Source organism: Giraffa tippelskirchi, chromosome 12, assembly GCF_054371585.1.
Source record: "Giraffa tippelskirchi isolate mGirTip1 chromosome 12, T2T-mGirTip1v1.2.pri, whole genome shotgun sequence".
In the NCBI taxonomy this organism is placed as follows: Eukaryota; Metazoa; Chordata; class Mammalia; order Artiodactyla; family Giraffidae; genus Giraffa; species Giraffa tippelskirchi.
Window position 1 is genome coordinate 35,741,856 of NC_137286.1, and position 24,318 is coordinate 35,766,173.

General features: G+C 37.2%; 1 protein-coding gene across 30 annotated transcripts in view; it reads left to right on the plus strand.

Moving 5' to 3' along the window:
* The window catches only part of SCAPER (S-phase cyclin A associated protein in the ER), a 407,833-nt gene that overhangs the window by 338,697 nt on the left and 44,818 nt on the right, over positions 1 to 24,318 (plus strand). For all 30 annotated transcript variants that reach the window (XM_081549564.1, XM_081549573.1, XM_081549582.1 and 27 more), the window contains one exon: positions 3,894 to 4,049. In XM_081549564.1, the coding sequence (XP_081405690.1) occupies positions 3,894 to 4,049 (156 nt within the window). The remainder of the gene's footprint in view (positions 1 to 3,893; positions 4,050 to 24,318) is intronic.

Below are 24,318 nucleotides of genomic sequence, written 5' to 3' on the forward strand. Positions count from 1 at the left end.
GTAAAGAACAGACTTTTGGACTACGTGGGAGAAGGTGAAGGTGGGATGATATGAGACAATAGCATTGAAACATGTATATTACTATATGTAAAATAGATGACCAGTGCAAGTTTAATGCATGAAGCAGGGCACTCAAAGTCAGTACTCTGGGACAACCCAGAGGGATGGAGTGGGGAGGGAGGTCGGAGGAGGGTTCAGGACAGGGGTACACATGTGCATCCATGGCTGATTCATGTCAATGTATGGCAAAAACACCACCACAATATTGTAAATTAATTATTCTCCAATTAAAATTAATTAATTAAAAAAACAGAATGCAATAAATATATTTCCCCAAGAAAAACCTATAGTAGATACACTTAGTATAAAGAAGTCAAAACATACTGTCCCCAAAAGTCATCAAATCACAAAAGAAGACAGCAAGAGAGGGAACACAGGTCAAGGGAGCTTAAAAAACAGAAAATAATTAGTGAAATATCAATAGTAAGTCCTTAGCGACCAGTAATTACTTTAAGGGTAAATGGGTTAAATTTTCCAATAAAAAGACTCGGAGTGGCTGAAGGATAAAAACAATATCCAACAACATGCTGACTATAAGAGACTTATTTTAGCTGTAAAGACACAAGGACTGAGAGCAAAGGGGTGTAAGTATTTCAAAGAAATGGTAACCAGACGAAAAGAAGGGTAGCTATATTTATATCAGCAAAAATAGATTTTAAGCTAAAAATGGTTGAAAGAGACAAAGAAGATCATTATATAATGATAGAGGGGTCAATCCACCAAAGATATGACAGTAAGTAATTATTTGTGCATCCAGTGTTAGAGCCCCTAAATATATAAAACTGATACTAACAGAACTAAATGGAGAACAACAATACAGTAATATGTGGGGACATTAATACCCCACTCTCAACAATAAACTCCTGGAGAAGGAAATGACAACCCACCCCAGTATCCTTGCCTGGGAAATCCCATGGACAGGGAGCCAGGCAGGCTACAGTCCATGAGGCTGCAAAAGAGTCAGACATGACTTAGCAACTAAACAGCAACAAGAAACACCCAACAATAATAGATAGATCTTCCAGATAGGAAATCAATAAGGAAACAACTGATGTAAACAGCACTTAGGCCAAAAGGACCTAACAGACATATATAGAGCACTCCATCCGACAGCAGCAAAATATATATTGGTGTCAAACACACATGGAACATTTTCAAGGATGAATCCTATGTTATGCCACAAAAGAAGTCTCAACAATCCAAAAACATAGAAATTATATCAAGTATCTTCTCTGATCAGTGGTGTGAAACTAGAAAACAGTAACATTTTGTAACCAATACACATATCAGATCATCACATTGTATACCTTAAACTTAAACAATGTGTATATTAACTGTATCTCAATAAACATGGGGGATAAAACATTAACCCTTATCTTACAGATTTCAAATGCTCTTTCAGTTTGTCATTATTCCCTTCAAAAATATTTAAATTTTTATGAGTTTATGTAGTGTATCAGTCTACACCTTACCAAATTATCAATACCTATGTACCAACTTGACATCATTTTCCAGTAACTGATAACATTTTTCCATATTGTCTTAGATCTTTTTTCATATTGGTAAGAAACCAAATGTGGCAGGTACAGTTAACTCCTCATCTACATTCCTTTCCATTACACAGTGATTTATCTCTTGAGAGAGTTAAGAGTATGTGTATATAGTTCCTGTGCATTTTTTATATTATTTTTGTATATATATGTGTATATATATATTTTTATATATTCATATAATGAATATCCATAAACATTTCTGTTTTTGTATGTATTTAAAATTTACATAAATACTATCATACAATTTTTTCAATTTCTATTTTCACATAACATGTTGAGATTTATCTATGTTGATGCATATAATTCTGATTAATTCATTTTAACTGCTCTACACATTTTTTAAATGAATTAAATTCCCAGTTTGTACACCTATTTGAGGGCAGTAGTTTCTATTTTTTCACTACTTCAAGCGATGATACAATATCCTTGTAGAAACTTCTTTTGCACCTAAATGCGAGTTTCTGAAGTGCATATGCCTACAGTAAGAATTTGGAATCCTATGATAAATCCATGTTCAACTTTGCTGAGTAACATCAAATTGTTCTCCAAAGGAGTTTTACAGAGTACACTTCCCATTAGTAAAGGATAGGAGTTCCATTCTTCATGTCCTTATCAGTGTTTTATGTTAACATACTTAGTGATTTTTATCAGTCTAATATTTGTGAAATGGTATTTTGTGTTGTGTTAATTTTCATTGTATTTATGACTAGTGAATGTGCATGCATGTATTTTAAAAATACTGCCATTATTACTACTAGTAACAATAAAACTAATAATAAAATGTGTCAAGTTCTTTGTATGTATTAGCTTATCAGTCACTTATCACAAGAACCTTCTACTAACACTGTTATATCAAAAAAAAAAAAAATAGACTAAGAAGGGCAAGGTAATTTGCCCAAGGTCATCCAGTAACTTGTGAGACTAGGGTTCAACATGTCAATATGTCATTTTCCTTGATTATAAGATAATAGGGCTGGTGGTCATCATTTCATACTTCCCAATTTTAAAACTGTGGGAGATGCTCAGTAACCAGATGAATACATTTCCTAACATAAAAAGAGAAAGGGAACATTATTTTATACCTTGTAAATAGTAAACTTAAAAGAGGCTACCAACATGAATTATTCATTAGATTCTCCTTCCTTTTACAAAAGAAATGTATTAGTAAATGAATAGTGATAGGGATTTTAGTGCACTTACAAGCAGAAGCATCAGTTCCTTTGCACATATCACTGAAAGATTGTATGTGTTGATTTTCAGAACTGCTATATTCAGAGTCCTTCACTTTTCATATATGTGAATGCGGTACCACTGAATTGGTATAAAATCTGTAAGCTAAGGCTGATTATCTACAAGGTACTTATAGTCTTCAAATATTTTCGATTATTTCTGCTTTGTGGACTAAGAGCTACTATTGTTGGTCTGGGTTAATGAAACTAGAAAACCGTTAATGAAACTAGAAAACTAGAAACTAGAAAACCGTTAATGAAACTAGAAAACCATTTAACAGATTGAAAAGATGAGAGTAACTTCTTAAGTGATATTGTCAACTCTCAGAACTGGTACTTTTCATAACAGAGGGCAATTGGATTCTTGCTGCTTATTATACTCTTAATGGTGATAAGGTTTTAAAAAGTAGAGAATCTACAGTGGCATTGGAAGTTTAGGTTATAACAAGAGTGCCTGGGTAGCATCATCCTGAATCCTTGCATTCTGGTGAATTCAACTCCCTAGTACTTTAAGAAGTATTCCTTTTCAAGAGTATAGAGATCCTTATTAATCATGGTTATTGTCAGACTCTAGACTGGTGAGAATGATCAGATAATCACTTTCTTGAAGAAAATAGATTAGAATAGCCAACAGAAGTAAATAGAATCATTTATAGAAATAACTGATTGTTCAGGAATAAATCTAAGGAAATAGTTGCTTAAGATGTTGTACTCAAATCTGTGTTGTCTTTGCTTGTTAGAGACGTCTAAGCCTGTGTTTACTAAGGTTTATCTTTGAAAGTGAGAGCTTCTCTGGTGGCTCAGCCAGTAAAGAATCCACCTGCAATGCGAGAGACCTGGGTTTGATCCCTGGGTTGGGAAGATGCCTGGAGAAGGGAACGGGTACTCACTCCAGTGTTCTGGACTGGAGAATTCCACGGACAGAGGAGCCTGGGAGGCTACCGTCCATGGGGTCACAGAGTCGGACACGACTGAGCAACTTTCACTTTCACTTTTTGAAAGGAAAGATGTTACCTTCACATTGGTAACACATATTTGTCCCCACATCTAGCTACGTGGTGAACATTGGTCTGATCGACAAACTTGGTGGCTGCTTCCTCTCCGTGCAAGGCCCAGTGGATGAGAATCCCAAGATGGCTGCATTTCTGCAGCATGCTGCAGCACTCCTACAGGGAATGTGCACACTTTGCTTTGCTGTCACCGGAAGGTAAGGCCTCTACTTGATGTCAGTCTGGACTCAACTTTTGAAACATCTCTTGGACTTTGCTCATTCTGGAGTCATTTCATAAGGATGTACGTGGTCATCTTGGCCTCTTTTCCTCTTTGTGCTACCTCTGTCCTTATTGGCTTCTCATACTGAGACTTGTCTAATGTTTCTCATTTTCTCTGGCTACAGGCTCCTATCGGAGCCTATTTTTCTTGTTGTTGTCATTAACTTGTCTATAATTTCTATAAGAGACCATCCAGTCCCTCTTCCACTGAGATCCAGAGGAATCAAGTGATTTTCCTTGAGTCAGGAGGTCAGTAACAAAACTAGACCAATCAAGTCAGATCCTCAGCATAACATGGCACAGCCTCACAGTGCCCTGACCATCACATGCTTTCAGTTACAGCCTGCTAGGTTCTTTATTTTCCCCTTTGTTCCTTCTTCCAAGGTATCTCTATGAATAACAGAGGAGCCATCCAAAAACAATAACTCCGTGAAGTCACTCATACCCCGTGGGCATGATTATAGCCAGTGTATCAGGAACTACTAGTAGCCTGGTTGGCTCTCTAAACCCCCCACCCCATCCTGTGGACTGTCCTCAAAAGCAGTAATTTTCTAAGAGACAGTAAACCACCTCGTGTTCTTTTCTCTCCTCACCTACCAAGTTAAGAATCATTTGCAATAGTGACTCAGTGTTTCTGACAGGAATATGACATATCCCTCAGACATATTGAGGATATTCAGTAAAATAATTTTCTTATAATTAAAATCTAACCAGCACTTGCATACCAATTATATATAATATTATAATCATAATAATATTATATATATTATATATCATTATTATATTATAAATGTATATAATATATGTTATATAATATATTTCATATGTGTTATTATATCATTATATTATAAATGTATATAATATATATTATGTATGATACAATATATTTAATATGTATTATATCATTATATTATACTTATATATAATTATAATTATATATATTATATATATAATATATATATAATATATATAATATATATATTTATATTATAATATATATTATATATATTAATATATATAATATATATATAATATATATAATAATATATATATAATATATAATATATAATTATATTATTATATTATAATTATATATAAAATAATTATATATTATATATGTATATTGTTATATACATATTATATATTATATATGTAATATATATTATATGTTTATATTATGTTTAGATATTATATATATTATATATTTATATTATGTTTATGTATTATATATTATGTTTATATTATGTTTATATATTATATGTTTATATTATGTTTATATATTATATATATTATATATTATATTTATATATTATATATTATGTTTATATAATATATATGTAATATATTACATATAAATATAATATATTTATTATATTAATATAATATATTTATTATATATATTATATTTATATGTAATATATAGTATATATGTAATATATATTATATATTATATATGTAATGTATTATTATATGTATCTTATATATGTATATTATTATATATGTAATATATATTATATATTATATGTAATATATTATATTATTATATTATAAATATATAAAATTTATATATATTTTATAACATATATTATAAATATTTATATATAATATGATATTGTATATAAATATATATTTAATATATATAATTTATATATTTATTGTTATTTATATATTTATTTTTATATTATATTATATTAATATATATGTTTTATAATATATAAAATATGTTATATATAAATATATATTATATTATGTAATATATATTATATATTTTACATATTATTTATATAATTATATATCATATATAATTATAATATATAATAATTAAGATATCAATGCATAATATATAAAAAATATATAATATTTTTTATATATACAATATAATATTATATATAATTGGTATGCAGTGCTGTTTAGTATATATATATATATATGCTGTGCTGTGCTTAGTTGCTCAGTCGTGTCCGACTCTTTGTGACCCCCATGGACTGTAGCCCACCATGCTCCTCTTTGTCCATAGGGATTCTCCAAGCAAGAATGCTGGAGTAGGTTGCCATGCCCTCCTCCAGGGGACTTTTCCCAACCCAGTGATCGAACCCAGGTCTCCCGCGTTGCAGGCAGATTCTTTACCCTCTGAGCCACCAGGGAAGCCCAAGAATACTGGAGTGAGTAGCCTATCTCTTCTCCAGGGGATCTTCCGTACCTGGGAATCAAACCAGGGTCTCCAGCTCAGCTACCAGAGAAGCCCACATATATATATATATATATATATATCTGTGTGTATACATATATATGTATGTGTAGGGATTTATCAAGAAAGAAACTTTTTGAAGCTAATAAAGTCTAATTACTTAAAGAAATCTTATCCAGCCATATTCAGTGTACCACAATGCTAATGTCTCTATTCAGAATATTTTAAAAGAGAATTTGTTTTCAGAAATTAACTTCCTCAACATTTGTTGGTCTGTACCCTATAGGACCTTGATAGCCACCTGTTCTTCTTTATTCTTACCCAGTCCCTCCAGCCCCAGTCACATTTCTAGGAAGATTAAGATTGAGTGTCAAGGAAGTCAAGCATGGCCTTTAGTCACTATTACACTTAGTCTGTTCCCTCTAGAAATGTATCCAGAGCCTACCTTCCAGGGATTTGATGAGAACTCGGGAAGGGGCTGTTCGTAGGTCTGTGACCTCGGTAAGTTCCAGTAGCAACAGTAACAGGGATCCATCCAGGGCATTGGCACCTGCCAGTTTAGAGGCCACCATGCTGCCCAACTCGCTTCTGTGCACTAGCCTGGCCACTCCCTGGGAGGGATCCTCTCACCCAGAAGACCCAACACTGGCTCTTTCATGTACACCCCATTATAAACCTGCCAGCATCTCAAGTCTTTGTCATCTGTACTCTTCCCTTGAATCCAAATGAATATCAGACACATAAACATTTCCATATATGGTTGTTGTGTAGTTTGTGGGCATCAGCGTTCCCGTACATATGGATTCAGTCACTTGAAATCTGTGGGACCTGAAAGAAGCTTAAAGGTCATTCATAGCCACTCATAGGGAAAGAAGCTGAGCCAAAATAATTTGAATTAGGACCCAAGGTTCCTCCCCTGGTGTTCCCTCTTACACACTTGCCTTTGTATTATTCAGAATATGGGCGGATACATTTTGTTTCTTTGAAGACTTTCTCAATTACATATATGGAGGACAGCATCCTCTTCTCTTTAACACACACAAACATGTCCTTGTCTAGTAGACATTGACTGAACATCTGCCCTGGGCCAAACTCCAAGCTAAGTACTGAAGCTCCTCAGGGAGCCCGGAGTCTGTCAGAGGGTCAGACTTGTAAAGTAATAGCTACAATGTAATAGCTGCAGCAGAAGAGAGGGTGCACAGAAAAGGAAGTAAAGCACTTCCAGAGGAGGTCAAGAAGGGCTTCAGTGACCTAAATCGTAAAGGATCCAGAAGACAAGTGGAGTAAAGAATTCATTTGGGAGAAAGGGCATAAGGGTATTGCATGATATAGCAGGTGTTATTGATACCTGAGGCCTACTAGGCGGTCACCTGCCAGTGACTTCCTGTATTTCACTACCTGAGGATATTCTCTGGACAAGTAGCTGTTTGCTAGAAGTACAGGAGAATTAACACCCAGGAGTCACTCTCTAACAATAAATTGGTGGATAACATCCCAGCTCCACTAACCCTCAATGGGACAATACTGAAGTGTGTTCCTTACAGTCTCTCCAGGGGGCCCCTTGGAGAGTGGTAACCTGTTCATTAACACATACTTAATTGACTTTTCTCCCTGCCCTCTTTTCCTTCTCTACTTCCTCACAGGTAAGCGTCGCACAACCGTGTCTTTGTTTCAGGATCTCTTTGGGGGACAGCCCAAACTAAGAGTTACGGATATGGAAGACATTGCCTTATGTTCAGTTTGATGTGGTTTATAATAGGGTGACTGTGAAGGGTTGCAGGAGATTAGATATTCAGTGAGCTCCTCACATTTCCGGTATAGGATGATCACTCCTGAAAAGTATAGAAATGGCTGGAATGGCTTGAGTCTAGTAGCCTTGAGCCCACTAGAAGGAGTAGGCTTTTTATTTTTTATTATTTATTTATTTTAATTGGATGTTAATTACTTTACAATATTGTAGTGGTTTTTGCCCTACATTCACATGAATCAGCCATGGGTGTACATGTGTTCCCCATCCTGACCCTCCCTCTCATCTCCCTCCCCATCCCATCCCTCAGGGTCATCCCAGTGCACCAGCCCTGAGCACCTGTCTCATGCATTGAACCTGGACTGGAGATCTGTTTCATGTATGATAATATACATGTTTCAATGCTATTCTACCCTTGCCTTAGGAATAGGCTTTTTAAATGTTGAGGACCTGTAGAGACAGTGAAAACAGAGAGGAACAGATACAGTGAGGACACAGAATAAACGTAAGTGAGATGACATAGAGCTTGATAATATGGGAGGATAAAAGGAAATGAGGAATCCAGAATGACTCCCAGGTTTCTGATGAAATTTTTGAGCAGTAGATGAGATGGTCTCCAAATTATAGAATATACACCACCATTTTCCGTGATTCTAGACATGCCTGAGATTATCCAAGCAGACCAAAGTGTGAGTGTGTGTGCATGTAGGTGTGTATGTATATGAAGTTTATATATAAAATGATAGTCCATATGTGTGTGCCTGTGTGTGTATGGGCTTCCCAGGTGACACTAGTGGTGAAGAACCTGCCTGCCAGTGCAGGAGACACAGGAGATGAGGGTTCGATCCCTGGGTCAGGAAGATCCCCTGAAGGGGAGGGCATGGCAACCCATTCCAGTATTCTTGCCTGGAAAATCCCATGGACAGAGGAGCTTGGCAGGTTACAGTCCATGGGGTCACAAAGAGTCCAACACAACTGAAGCAGCTTAGCATGCATACACACACATGTGTGTTGAGTGTATGCTCATAAAATGAAGTATAGTTATTTATATGTACATATACAACTGGATTTTAAATAAGTCAATGATTAACCCTTAGTAGTTTGTTGTTGTTGTTGTTCAGTCACTAAGTCATGTCTGACTCAGCAACCCCATGAACTGCAGCACGCCAGGCTTCCCTGTCCTTCACTATCTCCCTGAGTTTGCTCAAACTCATGTCCATTGTGTCAGTGATACCAACCATCTCATCCTTGGTCACCCTCTTCTTTTTTTGCCTTTAATCTCTCCCAGCATCAGGGTCTTTTCCAGTGAATCAGCTCTTCGCATCAGGTGGCCAAAGTATTGGAGCTTCAGCTTCAGCACCAGTTCTTCCAATGAAATTCCAGGTTTATTTCCTGTAGGATTGACTAATTTGATCTCCTTGCAGTCCAAGGGACTCTCAAGAGTCTTCTCCAGCACCACAGTTTGAAAGCATCAATTCTTTGGCACTCAACCTTCTTTAGGGTCCAACTCCCACATCCATACATGACTACTGGAAAAACCATAGCTTTGACTATATGGACCTTTGTCAGCAAAGTGATGTTTCTAGTAGTTTTTAAGAATTCTTAATCTATTTTTTCCCAGTATAATTTCCTTCCCCAACCTCAGTTACTCAGCAGATTTCTATTAGTAGGCCTTCTTATGAAAGCAGGTCCAGGTAGTTCCCTGGCTCAATTTACCTAAGAAATTCTTAGCAGTATCGGTATAATCTGCTTCTGAGACAGAGAGAAAAATGATCCCTCACTGCTTTTCTTCCTCATGTCTTTCCGTCTTCCAGCATTTCCTGAGCACTGCCGAGCTACAGGAACACAGGGAGTTTTCCTATCTCTTCTGATTTGTTTACCTCTAATAGTTACAGACCATTTTGTACTACTTCCTGTATCTTCATAGAAATTGTATTTCTAAATTGTCAACTACAGTGGCCTGTTGGAAACACTTCAACAGGGTTTCGGCACAAGGTCATAGCCGTGTCTGGGGAGAAAGGTAGTGTGGTGGTTGTTCTGTTGGAGTAATTCACATAATTCCTGTTTGGGCTGTGTGGAGAAGCCAGCCAGAGCCAGAGTGTCGAGCAAGGCTTGTCCTCAAAGCCCTTTTGTGACCAGCAGGAATAAGAGACAAAGGGGAGCCAGAGAAGCCTTCAAAAATTGCCTCTTGTGAACCGGCAGACCTGAGATAATTACGGACACTGATGGATAGCACAGGGCTTTGAGTAAACACTTTGCACTCTGCCAGTGGCCGGCCTTTGTGGTGGTGATTATAGCAGGTCTGCTTTTGCACTCCCCTCCTATTGTGCCCTTAATCTTCTAATTTTTTCCTAGGTTTTGTGAAAGACAATTTAGGTGTCAGAATGTACTCTGTTAATCTCTGCTTCAGTGTGGGTGAGGGAAGCACTAACTGATGATTTTTGTACCAGGCTTGGTTTTAGACAATAACTTGTGTTTCTTTAGTAAAAATTGAAATTGCAATCTTCAGGTGAAAAGGGTTGATTTTATATTAGGAATATGTCAGAATTTTAATATGGGAATTTTTCACTAGCTATAATTCTTGATCACTTCAACAAACTTCAACAATCTGTAATACAACTTTCTGAAATGCCTGTTTAGCCTTTACTGTTGTCAGTTTTCCATTTTTGGGCCTACAAGAAGTAAAGAAAAAAGGATAGTTTTCAAATCTCGGGGCAGTGACTCAACAGCCATAATTGGCTGAGGCTCCCTGAGGCGCCCTTAAGGTGCTGGCTCCTTAGCTGAACTAATGGGATCAGAACCATAATGAGTAATTACGCGTTACAACCAACACAGTTCTTTCACTTAGTCAACAGTCATTTCTAAATTCATAACTGTGCAAAGTAGTATAGCAGGTGGACCAAGAAGTAGTGGGATTCAAAGTGAAAGAGTTTACATCTTTATGACCACACAGGTGAAAGAGAGAAACTTGTATAAACTAGCTAATTCTGATTGGTTGGAAAAGACTGTTCCGAATTCTACAATATTTTTGCACAAAAAGAAGTCTGTTAGTATGTGTATTTGTGGTTTTCCACTTTTACATCTGTAAACGACACTGACAAAATAGATCCTAGCCAAGGTCCCTAGAAACCTGGGTCTTAAAAAGATAAGAATGATTTGTAATTTAGCCCGTTAATTATGTGGATATAAATGAGTGCTTCTCAAGTGTTTAAGGGTGCTTGAAAACCATTTGTTCGAGCAAAGGTAAACTTTAACTTTGCCTGCCTGAATTATTCATTCATTCATTAGACAAATATTTATATAGTGCTTGCTCTGTGCCAGGCCCCGTGCTAGACTTGGGAGAATACAAAAATGACTCAGACATTGATCTTATCCTCAAGGAGCCGGTAAGCTAGTAAAGAAGAGGTGTATACAAATATCCATGGTATAAGGTAGAGAGCAATACAGAAGATAGACGATAACATAGAGAGAGCACTCAGCATGCTGCTTGGCACATAGTAATTGCTTGATAAATACTGGATTATCATGTCATCATTGACAAAGTTCAGAGGAGGGAGAGACCACTCTTAGTTGCAGGAATCAGCTGTTTTCTAGAGCAACTAAAATTTAATCTGGGCCTTGAAAGATAAAAGGTTTGGAACATTTAGAGTTGAGAAAAACATAAAATAGCATAAGCAAAACATCAAAGCAAAAAAACATGAAGAATGAACAGAGTACGTGCTTTAGCTGGATTTTGAGGTGCTTGTAGCGGTGATTTTAGTACCTCCCAGGCCGTTATGATGTTCAAGTGAGCTAATGAATATAAAAATACTGTGTGGTGTATAAAATGACCTGCTGAATGTGGTGGTGACAGTGGTGTCATTAAAATCCTTTGATCAGGGGATTTCTCTGGTGGTCCAGTGGTTAAGACTCCACATTCCCAATTCAGGGGGCCCAAGTTTGATCCCTGGTCAGGAAACTATTAATAGATCCCATGTGCCACAACTAAGAGCTCACAACTAAGACTTCCCTGGTGGCTCAGTTGGTAAAGAATCTGCCCACAATGTAGGAGACCTGGGTTCGATCCCTGGGTTGGGAAGATCCCCTGGAGAAGGGAGTGGCAACCCCACTCCAATATTCTTGCCTTGGAGTATCCCACAGACAGAGGAGCCTGGCGGGCTATGGTGCATGGGGTCGCAAAGAATCAGACACAACTGACCGACTAACACAACAACAGAACACAAGAGTTCACATGCTACAGCTAAAAATCCCCCATTCTGCCAAGTAAATAAGTAAATATGTTTGAAAAGCCTTTAATTAGGGCAATGACATACTAAGGACCATATTTGGAAGTTACCATGTGAAAATGTGTGAGAGAGGTTACAGAAAGTGGGAAAGACCATTAACACTCATCTGGGCAAGAGACAAAAGGAATGGAAAAGAAGAATCCTTGTCAATCTGCTCATAGTTTCTCTTTTTATGTATGGTATCACTGGTGTCCCAGGCATCAGACTCCAGATGTCACCTCTGTCTCATCTGTCTTCCTTGTAACCCAGACTGACTGGAAGGAACCTTACAGTCACCTGAACCCAGTCTTTGGTTCCAATTTGTACCTCTTCAGTAACCTTTCTCAGTTTATATTTGAGTATCTTCATTGACAGGGAACTGGGGGAGCCTATTCAGTCATTGATCAGTTTTAACACTTTAAAAGCCTCTCCTTATATCAAGCTGTAATCTGCCTTACTAGTACTAGTCTTGCTTACTACTTGGCGACATTCAGACTACTCCAACCCCACTCTTCTCCGGTCTCACCCTGCCACACACTCTCCTTTGTTTTTCTTCTTGTTCCAGTTACTGTGGCTTATGTAATAGATTACCTCAAAACTTACTGACGTAAGACAACAGCCTGTTCATCTCACAGATTCTGTGTGTCAGGAATTCCGTCAGACACAGGGAGAATGGCGTTCTTTGTTTCACAGTGTCTGGGCCTCAGTTGGAAGACTTGAAGGCTGGAGGTTGGAATCATCTTTGTACTTGTTCCCACATGTCTGTTCTCATCTGCGTGCTTTCCTTCTCTGCACTCTCATGCTCACTGTTTTTTAGGGACCTTTCCATGTGGTCTCTCTGCACAGGCTAACTTGGGCTTCCTCACAGCATGGTGACAGGTTCGAAGGAGGAGCATCCTGACCAAGGAGAGAGCCAAGTAGAAACCATGTCATGTTTTATGACCTAGATCAGGGGTCATGCAGTATCCCACCACTGAATTCTCTTCAGCAAAGCAGCGACAGAGTCCCACCCGGCTTCAAAGGGAAGAGAAATAGACTTCATCTCTTTGTGGGGAATATAAAGGTTCTAGAAGAGCATATGATACCAGAAATACTGCTGTGGCCATGTTTGAAAAATACAGTCTGCCACATTCCGGCCTGCACTAGAGATCAGTGTTTTCCCAGTATCCGGTTCTCATCTGTGTTCTTTCCTCTGCACTCTCATGCTTGCTATTATCACCCTTCTCTTGGTATCTTTAGCCACTGCCCTCAGAAAAAAAGGGTTGTTCGTATTGGGAGATGGGAAATGAAGTAAATGCAGTAGGATTAAGCAAGTGGACCTAAAGGAAATAACATTTGTTGAACACCATTTACATGCCCCAGGTGAAGGGCACCTCATGAGTTATCTCCCAGCAATCCTCACACTGTCCAGGGGGTCATTACAGCCTCTAGACTTACAAGGAAGAGTGACTGTCCTCATCCTTCAGGTTTGGAAAGTGAGAAGAATACAGGCATCTCTGGACTGTCTCTATTTTCACAATTAAGCAAATGTTAGTAGAGAGATTTCTAAGAGATCTATCCCAGCTGGTAATAAAGCCGTAGTTGACTTGTAAGGACAGAAGGATTATCGCTCCATTGCTGCGATTCACACTGTATGTCTACTGTGTGCTAGGCACTATCCCAGAAAATGGGGGCTGTCTGGGCCTGACCCACGGGGCCAGCATTTGGGGGCAGCCTTCACTGGCTACGACTCCCAGAGGGGATAGGATATGATGAAGGAAGTCTGTCAGTATGTATACAGGCTCACCAGACTTAGCAGAGCAGAATCTGCCTGGGATTCACTTGCAGCTGAACCCACACTGCTTTTAGGACTCTGGGGGTCAGGATCTCAAGAGGAAAATCCTTTTATAGAGTTGTGTTGAAGAGCATGGGTTTGGGAGTCAGAGAAATATGAATGCTGGTCCTGCTCTCTTAGCTCTGTGACAGATGACGGATTCTTTAGCTTCTCAATGCCTGTTTCCTCACACTGTAAACATGAATTTGCTAATTCTTCTTCAAAGAGTGGGACAAGGAATGGGGCAGATGGGGACTAACATGTCTGTCAGCCTGACCTCTTGCCCAAGGTAGCTTTTATATATATATTTATTATACCCCACCCTGTTCCAGGAAGAATTGAGTTGGGTTACAGTGTATGTGTGTCTTTTTATTTTTTTTAAAAAAAGAAAGAATTATGATAAAAGATAATAGGGAAAAGCAAATTAAGCCAGAAGCAAGTAAAATTAAGGCATAAACTGTATTCATAAACAAGGCCCTGATAGACATTTCCTCTTGGAATTACTACTTGCAATTTCTTCCAGGAACTGATATTTAATATGTCAGATTCTAAGCTCATTGGCTTTCATCCAAAGTTGGCTTTTTTTCCTCCGGATTTACCTTATGCTTCTCATGATTCTAGTCATATGAACAGATTTTAGGACCCCAAACCTTTATTATTTTTAACTTCTGTCTTTCAGAATCAAATCCTATCCTATCTAATTAAACAAAAATTAAAAAATACTTGCTTCAGAAATGTGAGATGGCCCCTAGTGTTTATACCTATGACTTGATATCTGTCTCATTCACTAGATCTTTGTCCTGAGTATGTCTTCAAAGAAAAGATTTCCTTAAGGAGAGAGACTAAATATCCTAGCAGTTCCCCTTTGGGCACCTAGCACCTGAGCTAGAAACAAAATAAGAAGCTGGGAAATAGCCGTGACTGGCAGTGTTAGCAAATACCAGTGTGTACCCTATGCCAGTGCTCCATTTCCTGCACCCATTCTTAACATAGAAATAAGAGTTGCCCATGTCTCACGCTCTTCTCCCCCTAAGGTAAGAAGGAGACATCCAGGGCCTTCATGCCTTCAGTATACCTTGCTGAAACCAGCTCTCTCCCTCTCTCTGTCTCTGTCTCTCTCTCTTCCATTGCTTTAGCAAATCTTTATTAATTGTTATTTACTGACCATCTATGTGCCAGACATTTGTCAAGGTATTAGGGGTCCAGTGGTGAACAAAATACTCACTCTATGGAGCTTGCAGTCTAACAGGAGAAAAAGATGACAAACCAGTAAATGAGTAAGATATTTTCAGCTAGTGATAGTGATACAAGAAAATAAAGCAGAGTAATACAGCAGAGTGACTTGGGTAGACGGAGTGGTCAGGGGAGGCTGCTCTGGGAAGGTGATGCTGAAGCTAAGAAGGAGCCAACTCTGTAAAGACTGAAGGGAAGAGTATTCCAGTTGAGCAGAACAGGAAGTTGATGACTCCCAAACATCTGAAGTGGGTGTGTACCAGAAGCAGAGAAGGCAATGTGCTGGAATGTGATGAGCAAGAAGGTGCTAGGAGATAAAGTCAGAGAGTAAGGGCCAAGAGATGAGGACAGAGAGTGAAAGTTTGGCTTTTATTCCAAGTGTGGAAGGAAACCACTGGAGGATTGTAAGCAGGAGAGCAGCATGATCTGATTACTTTAAAAGTAATGGATTTTTACTCTGTGTAGAATGAATTATAGGGGAGAGAGTGGAAGCAGGAAAGATCGTTTAGGAGGGTACCACACCATGCAACCCAGATATGACATTGTCCACTCCCAGCTACTCACCCAGAAGAAATAATTGCTTTCTTTTGGCAACACAGCAGAGCCTCTGACAGAGCTCCTTCAGCCTAACTGCCAAATACTAAAGATTAGAGAAGGCCAAAATGTCAGCTAAACTAGCCAAAATCAGCACAGGACCCTTTTGTGTTTACAGTCACGATGAACTGAAGATAGAGAGGTCAGAACTATCCCATCTGAGAGGCAGTCTTGCACAACAACCCTAGCATGTAGTTCCAAGACCTAGGACCATATGCTGTGGTCTGTCATCCAGAGCCTACCACCTTCTCGCCTCATGGGCTCCTCCCTGCCCTTTCTCCATTTATCTTTGGTTGTCCCCAGACTGTCCTGAGCTCATCACCTTTTTATTTTGAACTTTCTCAGGCCTCCATTCAGACCTCTGCCAGAGACCAGAGTTTCTTCTTAAGGGCCTCACCCTTTACCTTCCATTCTCGTTGGTGTCCTCCTGGTCTTCCTCTTATTCCAGCATGTTTTAGTTTGTTGATCCCAAACCACAAGAATGGCTACCTATCTGTTTTCATCGTCCAGCACTTCTCTTCCCAAAAGGGTTTCCTTCTCAAAAGTTCCTCTTTGAATGAAATTGAAATTCATAACCAGATGAAACTCTTCCCAAGTATAAACCAGTCTCCCCCTATCTAATATTCTCACTCTTTCATTGCCCATATATTTTTCCTCTTCTCTAACCAAATGTCCAGATAATCTTACAGCGCTTACACATGTATCTTTTCCACTTCGAGTTTTCTCTTGCTCTCATATCTCCACTAAGTCATCCTCATTCCCTCTACAGGGCTCCAAATTAGATCTACGTTAAACAAGTTTATTTTCTCCCTGTAGCATATACATAGCATAGTGTGTGGGAGAGGGGGGAGAGTATAATTTTCGAAGTAGATTCACATCTGTTATAACAGCCCAGAACCGAACAGAATCTTAGACATCATCCTGGCCAATGCCCAGCCGAGTTTTGATGCCACAACCCTCTGCCACTTCAGTAAATGTGTTCCTCTACTTATTGCAGAATAGTTAAGAAAGTAATACCTCATCAACAGCCAATTTAACACTTGAGTGTTCTAATTGTTAGAAATTTTTCTGTAAGTTTAGTATCTACTTTTGGGTAACATCTCTCCTCTGGGATCATAAATAACAGTGTAATACCTCTTCACTTTGAAGATAACCTTTATAGCCCCCAGTTCTGAAATAAATTTCCCAATTCCTTCAAATTTTCCTCAGATGACATTGTTTCATATACTTTTAGCACAGAAATCACTTTCCTTGGGAACTTTGTGATGCATCAGTGTCCTGAACGTGGTGCTGCACCCAGTGCTAGAACCAGTACTTCCAGGGTGGTTGTTCAGTGCAGTAGAAAAGGTTAAACTTTTCTTGTTGCATATACTGTACTCCTGTTAGCTTAGTCAAAATTGAATTGTATTCATTGGTAATCAGGCAGGACTGTTTCTTCATTTGAATAGGTATACAACGAATATGCTAAGTCTTTTTTTTCCCCACTTATTTTTGAAAACTATATTCCAGTCCCCTGTCCCTCTTCCCATCCTAAACATATGCAGTTAGTTTTTATAATCTAAAAATAGTATTTAATAGTCATTTCTATAAATTTTACCTTTCTTAGTCCTCATTTTTAATTAAACTTTTTTATTTATTACTTCCTTCTCTTTGAAACTATCTTCACTTTGCTTCTAGAACATCACACTTTCTTGCTTTTCCTCCTACCCCACTGGTTTCTGTTTTTCAGTTTTCTTTGCTGATTTATTCTCATCTTCCCAACTTCTACATGTTGGAACACCCTACAGCTCAATTCTCAGGCTAATTTATGTTCACTCACCAGATGAGCTGGCTTTAAATACCATCTGTGTGCTGATGACTCCCAAATATCTCCAAGCCCAGATCATTCCTCTAAATTCAGACTTGTATATTTATTCATTTATTCAACAAATATCTACTGAGTGGCTACTCTATGTCAGATACTATTGTAAGCCTTGGGGATAAGATATACAGAATTCCCTACCCTTGGGAAGCTCATTTTATCCTATATGTTTAATAGGCACCTTGAATTTAACATATTTACAGCTAAGCTCCTCATTGTCCTCCCCAGACATTCTCTATCCAGTGTCTTCCCTGTCTCTGTAAATAGCTGCCACATTCTTTCAGTGACAGGCTGAAAATCACTGAGCCATTTTTCACTCCTCTTTTTCTCATATTTATGTCCAATCTATCAGGAAATCATTTTGCCTTTCCCTTCTGAAGATTTTCAGAATCTACTCACTTCTTAGCACATCCATGGCTACCATCCTGGTTCATCTACCATGATTTCTCACTTAGATGATTGAAACAGTCTCCTAATTAGCCTCTCTGCTTCTGCCTTGGCTCTTCTAAAAACTTCAACCAATTAGCTCTAGTGATTATTTTTAAGCCAAAGTCATACTGTATCACCCCTCTGCTTAAAACTTTACAATGATTTTCTGTCTCATGCAGGTAAACCCTTATAATGTCTTTACAATGGTCTGCAAGCCCCTACCTGATCTTCTTCCTGTTTCTTCTCTGACTTCTACCACCATTGTTCTTCTGCTTGCTCAACCAGGTATAGCCACAATGGCCTTATTGCTGTTTCTTGAATATGTCATGCATGCTCCTGGCTCCAAGCCTTGGGACTTAATACTCCTCTCCCTAAAACACCCTTGTTCCAGGTATCCACATGGCTTCCTTTCTCACTTTCTGTAGAATTCTGTTTAAGTAACACTTTAGAAAGGACTTCCCCAACCACCCTGTATAAAACAGCATCACACACACTCCTACATCTTCATTCCCTACATATCTGCTGCTCCTTTATAGCACTTAGCACACCTGACATACTATATTTATTTGTTCATTGTATCTCCTGTACTAAAAGGTAAAGTTTATGAGAAAAAGAACGTAGATTTTACTACTGAATCCTAGTGCCTATAAAAGTGCTTGCCACAAAATAGGTCCTCAAAATATTTGTTGTATAAATGAATAGGCCCATTGTGGTAGGCAGAATAATGCCCCTACGGAATATTCTACCCCAAAGCAAAATACACATTCTTCTCAAGTGTACATGTGACAGTTTCCCAGGTAGAATACATGTTAGACCACTAATTAAGTCTCAGTAGACTAGACATCATACAAAATCTCTTCTCTAACCATAACAGTATGAAGTAAAAAATCAATAATAGAAATAAAACTAGAAGACTCACATATTTGTGGAAATTAAACAAAACACTCATAAACAACAAATGGTTTAAGGAATAAATCACAAGGGAGATTTGAAAATACTTAAGAGAGGAATGAAAACAAAAACACAACATATCAAAACTTAGAGCCTAAATCAACTGACAAAATGGCAATAGAGTGGCTGAATGGATACAAAAATAAAACCCACATATATTCTGTTTATAAGAAACTCACTTTGGATCTAAAAATACACAAGACTGTAAGTGAGAAGTTGGATAAAGGTCTTCCATGCAAATGGAAATCAAAAGATAGATGAGGTAGAAATACTCATATCAAACAAAATAGACTTTGAAACAGACTGTAATAAGAGACAGAGGAATATTACACTGATCAAGGATCAATCCAAGAAGATACAGCAATTGTAAGTATATATGCACCAAACATAGTCGCTCCTAAATACATAAAGCAAATATTAAAAGACATAAAAGGGGGGCTTCCCTGATGATCCATTGATTAAGAATTCACCTGCCAGGACAGAGGACATAGGTTCGATCCCTGGTCTGAGAAGACCCACATTCCATGAGCAACTAAGCCCATGAACCACAACACTGAGCCTGTGTGCCACAGCTACTGAAGCCCGCATACCTTAGATCCCATGCTTCACAACAAGAAAACAAAAGGCACCTCAATGAGAAGCCCATTCATCGCAACTAGAGAAATCCCTGTGCAGCAATGAAGACCCAGAGCAGCAAAAAATTTTTAAATAAATAAAAATTAGACATATAGGGAAAAATTGACAATACCACAATAATAGTAGGAAACTTTACTATCCCACTTACACTGATGGACAGATCATCCAGACCAAAAACTCAATAAGGAAACACTAGCCTTAAGGGATGCATAGACCATATGGACTGAACAGATATATTTAAGAGTCCATCCAAAAGCAGCAGAGTACACATTCTTTTAAAGTGCAAATGGAACTTTCTCCAGGATAGATTGCCTGCTAGTCCATAAAATAAGTCTCAGTAAATTTAAGAAAATTGAAATCGTATCAAGCATCTTTTCCAACCACAACTCCATGAAACTAGAAAGCAATTACAAGAAAAAAACTGCAGAAATTGCAAACAGGTAAGGCCAAACAGCGTGCTACAAAACTGCCAGTGGATCAGTGACAAAATCGAAGAGGAAATGTTAAAATACCTGGAGAGAGATGAAAACAAGAACACAACAATCCAAAATCTATGAGATAAAACAAAAGCAGTTCTGAGAGGGAAGTTTATAGTGATACAAGCTTACCTCAGGAAACAAGAAAATATCAAACAACCTACCCTTATACCTAAAGGAGCTGAAAAAGGAACAAACAAAATCCCAAGTTAGTAACAGAAAAGAAACCATAAAGAGCAGAAATAAATGAAATACAAGGTGAAAAAACAGAAAAGATAATGATACCAAGAGCTAGTTTTTTGAAGATAAAAGGTAAAAACTGAAGTCTTTTATCAAGATTTATCAAGAAAAAAATAAAGAGAAGGGTCAAATCAGTAAAATTGGAAATGAAAAGGAAGTTACAACTGACACCACAGAAATATAACAGATTGTAAGAGTGTACTATGAACAACTATATGGCAATAAGATGGATAGAAGAAGTGGACAAATTCCTAAAAATGTGTAATCTTCCAAGGCTGAATCAGAAAGAACAAGAAAATATGAGCAGACCAATTACCAGTACTGAAATTCAATCAGTGATTTTAAAAACTCCTCCAAAAGTCCAGGACCAGATGGCTTCACAAGTGAATTCTACCAAACATTTAGAGAAGAGTTAGTATCTATTCTTCTCAAGCTTTCAAAAATTTACAGAAGAAAAAAATTGCAGAAGAAAGAATGCTTGTGAATTCTTTCTATAAGGCCTACCTCACCAAATGCAGGCCAGTATCACTTATGAACATAGATGCAAAAACTCTCAAAATATTAGCAAATGAAATCCAACAATACATTAATAGGATCATACACCATGATAAAGTAGAAATTATCCAGGGATGCAAGCATGGTTCCATCTCTGTAAATCAATCAGTGTAATATACCACATTAAGAAACTGAGGAATAAATATCATATGATCATCTCAACAGATGCAAAAAAAATCTTTTAACCAAATTCAACTTCCATTTATGATAAAAAAAAAATTCTCCACAAAGTGCATATAGAGGGAACATACCTCAGCATTAGAAAAGCCATATATGACAAGCCAATAGATAACATCATATTCAAGAGTGAAAAGCTGAAAGCATTTTCCCTAAGATCAAGACAAGGATGCCCACTCTCACCACTTTTATTCAACATAGAATTGCAAGTCCTAGCACAGCAATCAACAAGAAAAAGAAATGAAGAAATCCAAATTGGTAAGGACAAAGTAAAACTGTAATTATTTGCAGATGACATGATACTAGACATAGAAAATCTGAAAGACACCACCAAAAAACTACTAGAGCTCATCAGTGAATTCAGTCAAGTTTTAGGATAAAAAATTAATATACAGAAATCTATTGCATGTCTATATACAAGCAAACTCTCAGAGAAATTAAGGATTCTAATTTAGAATCACATCAAACAACAAAATACCTAAAAATAAATCTAAATAAGGAGATAAAACACCTGTACTCAAAAAACTGTAAGAAACTAATGAAAGAAGGATGACATAAAACGCTAAAAAGATATACCACATTCATGGATTTGAAGATTTAACATTGTTGAAGTGATAAGGCAATCTATAGATTCAGTGTAATCCCTGTCAAAATACCAATGGCATTTTTTTTTTACAGTACTAGAACAAATAATTTTAAAATTTATACGGAAACACAAAAGACCCCAAATTGACAAAAACAATTTTGAAAAAGAAGAACAGAGCTGGAGACATCATGCTCCCCAACTTCAGATTATACTACAAAGTTACAGTAATCAAAACATTGTATCACTGCTACAAAAACAGACACAGCTCAATGAAACAAAAATCAACCCACACACTTCTGGTCAATTAATCTATGATAAAAGAAGCAAGAATATTCAAGGGTGAAAAAACAGTCTCATTTTTAAATAAGTGGTGTGAAAACTGGACAGCTGCATGTTAAAGAATGAAATTAGAGCATTTTTTCGCATAATATGCAAAAAACTCAAAATGGATTAAAGACCTGTTCTAAATGTGAAACCCAAAACCATCAAACTCCTAGAAGAAAACAAGCAGAATACTCTGACATAATTCCAATATATTGGGGATCTGACTCCTGACGCAAAGAAAATAAAAACAAATGTAAGCAAATAAGACCTAATTAAACTTAAAAGCTTTTGCACAGCAATGGAAACATTGACAAAATGAAAAGACAACCTATTGAATGGGAAAAATGTTTTGCAATTCATACGACTGATAAGGGGTTAATATCCAAAATATGTAATCAGCTCATATAACTAAATGTCAAAAAAAAAAAAAGTATTAAAAAATGGACAGAAGACGTGAAAGGACATTTTTCTTAAAGAAGACATACAGATGGCTAACAAGCACATGAAAAGATTGTCAGCATTGCTAATCATCAGAGAAATGCAAATCAAAACCACAGTAAAATGAAGCTAGAGCACACCTTCATACCATGCACAAAAATAAACTCAAAATGTCATAAGAACTTAAATATAAGACACAAAACCATAAAACTCATAGAAGAGGACATAAGCAAAACAGTCTCTGACATAAATCTCACCAGTGTTTTCTTAGGTCAGTCTCCCAAAGCATTTTATGAGCATTTGTTCATTAAAGCAAAAATAGACAGATGGGACCTAATCAAACTTATAAGCTTTTGCACAGCAAAGGAAGCAATGAAACAAAACAAAAAGACATCCTGCAGACTGGCAGAAAATATTTGCAAATGATGTGACCAACAAGGGCTCAATTTCCAAAATATGCAAACAGCTCCTACAGTTCAATAACAGAAAGACAACCCAATCAAAAAATGGGCAGAAGACCTAAATAGATATTTCTCTAAAGACATACAGATGGCCAATAGGCACATGAAAGAATGCTCATCATCACTAATTATTAGAGAAACACAAATCAAAACTGCAGTGAGGTACCACCTCACACCAGTCAGAATGGCCAACTCTATAAATAATAAATGCTGGAGAAGATATGGAGAAATGGGAATCCCCTTACACTGTTGAAGGGAATGTAAATTGGTACAGCCACTACAAAAACAGTATGAAGGTTCCTCAAAAAAACTAAAAATAGAGTTGCCATATGATCTAGCAGTCCCATTCCTGGGCATATACAGTACCCAGATAGAACTATCATTTGAAAAGATATATGCACCCCTATATTCATAGCAGCACTATTTATAATAGACAAGACATGGAAACATCCTAAATGTCCATCAACAGATGAGTGGATAAAGAAGATGTGGTGTGTACACACACACACAAACACACACACACACACACACACACACACACACACACACACTGGAATATTACTCAGCCATTAAAAAGAATGAAATAACGACATTTGCAGCAACATTGATGGACCTAGAGATGATCATACTGAGCAAAGTAAGTAAGAAATAGAAAAACAAATACCACATGATATCACTTATATGTGGAATTTAGAGTGGGACGCAGATGAATATACCTATGAAACAAAAACAGACTTACAGATATAGAGAACACATTTGTGATTGCTCCATGGAGGGAATCGGGGAGGGAAGGATTGGGAGTATATATAATGGATAAACAACAATATCCTACTGTATAGTACAGGGAACTATATGCAATATCCTGTGATAAACCATAATGGAAAAGAATATATGTGTGTATGTATATATACATATATGTATATACAGATATAATTGAGTCACTTTGCTGTACAGCAGAAATTACAACACTGTAATTTCTGTAAGCAATTATACTTCAGTAAAATTTTTAAAAGTGGTATCACCTCACACCTGTCAAAATGGCTATCATCAAAAAGACCACAAATAACAAATATTGGCAAAAATACGGAGAAAAGGAAACCCTTGTACACTATTGGTATAATGTAAATCAGTGTCACCACTGTGGAGAACAGTATGGAAGTTACTCAAAAAACTAACAATATAACTGCCATATGATCCAGTAATTCTTTTCCTGGGTGTAAATCCAAAGAAA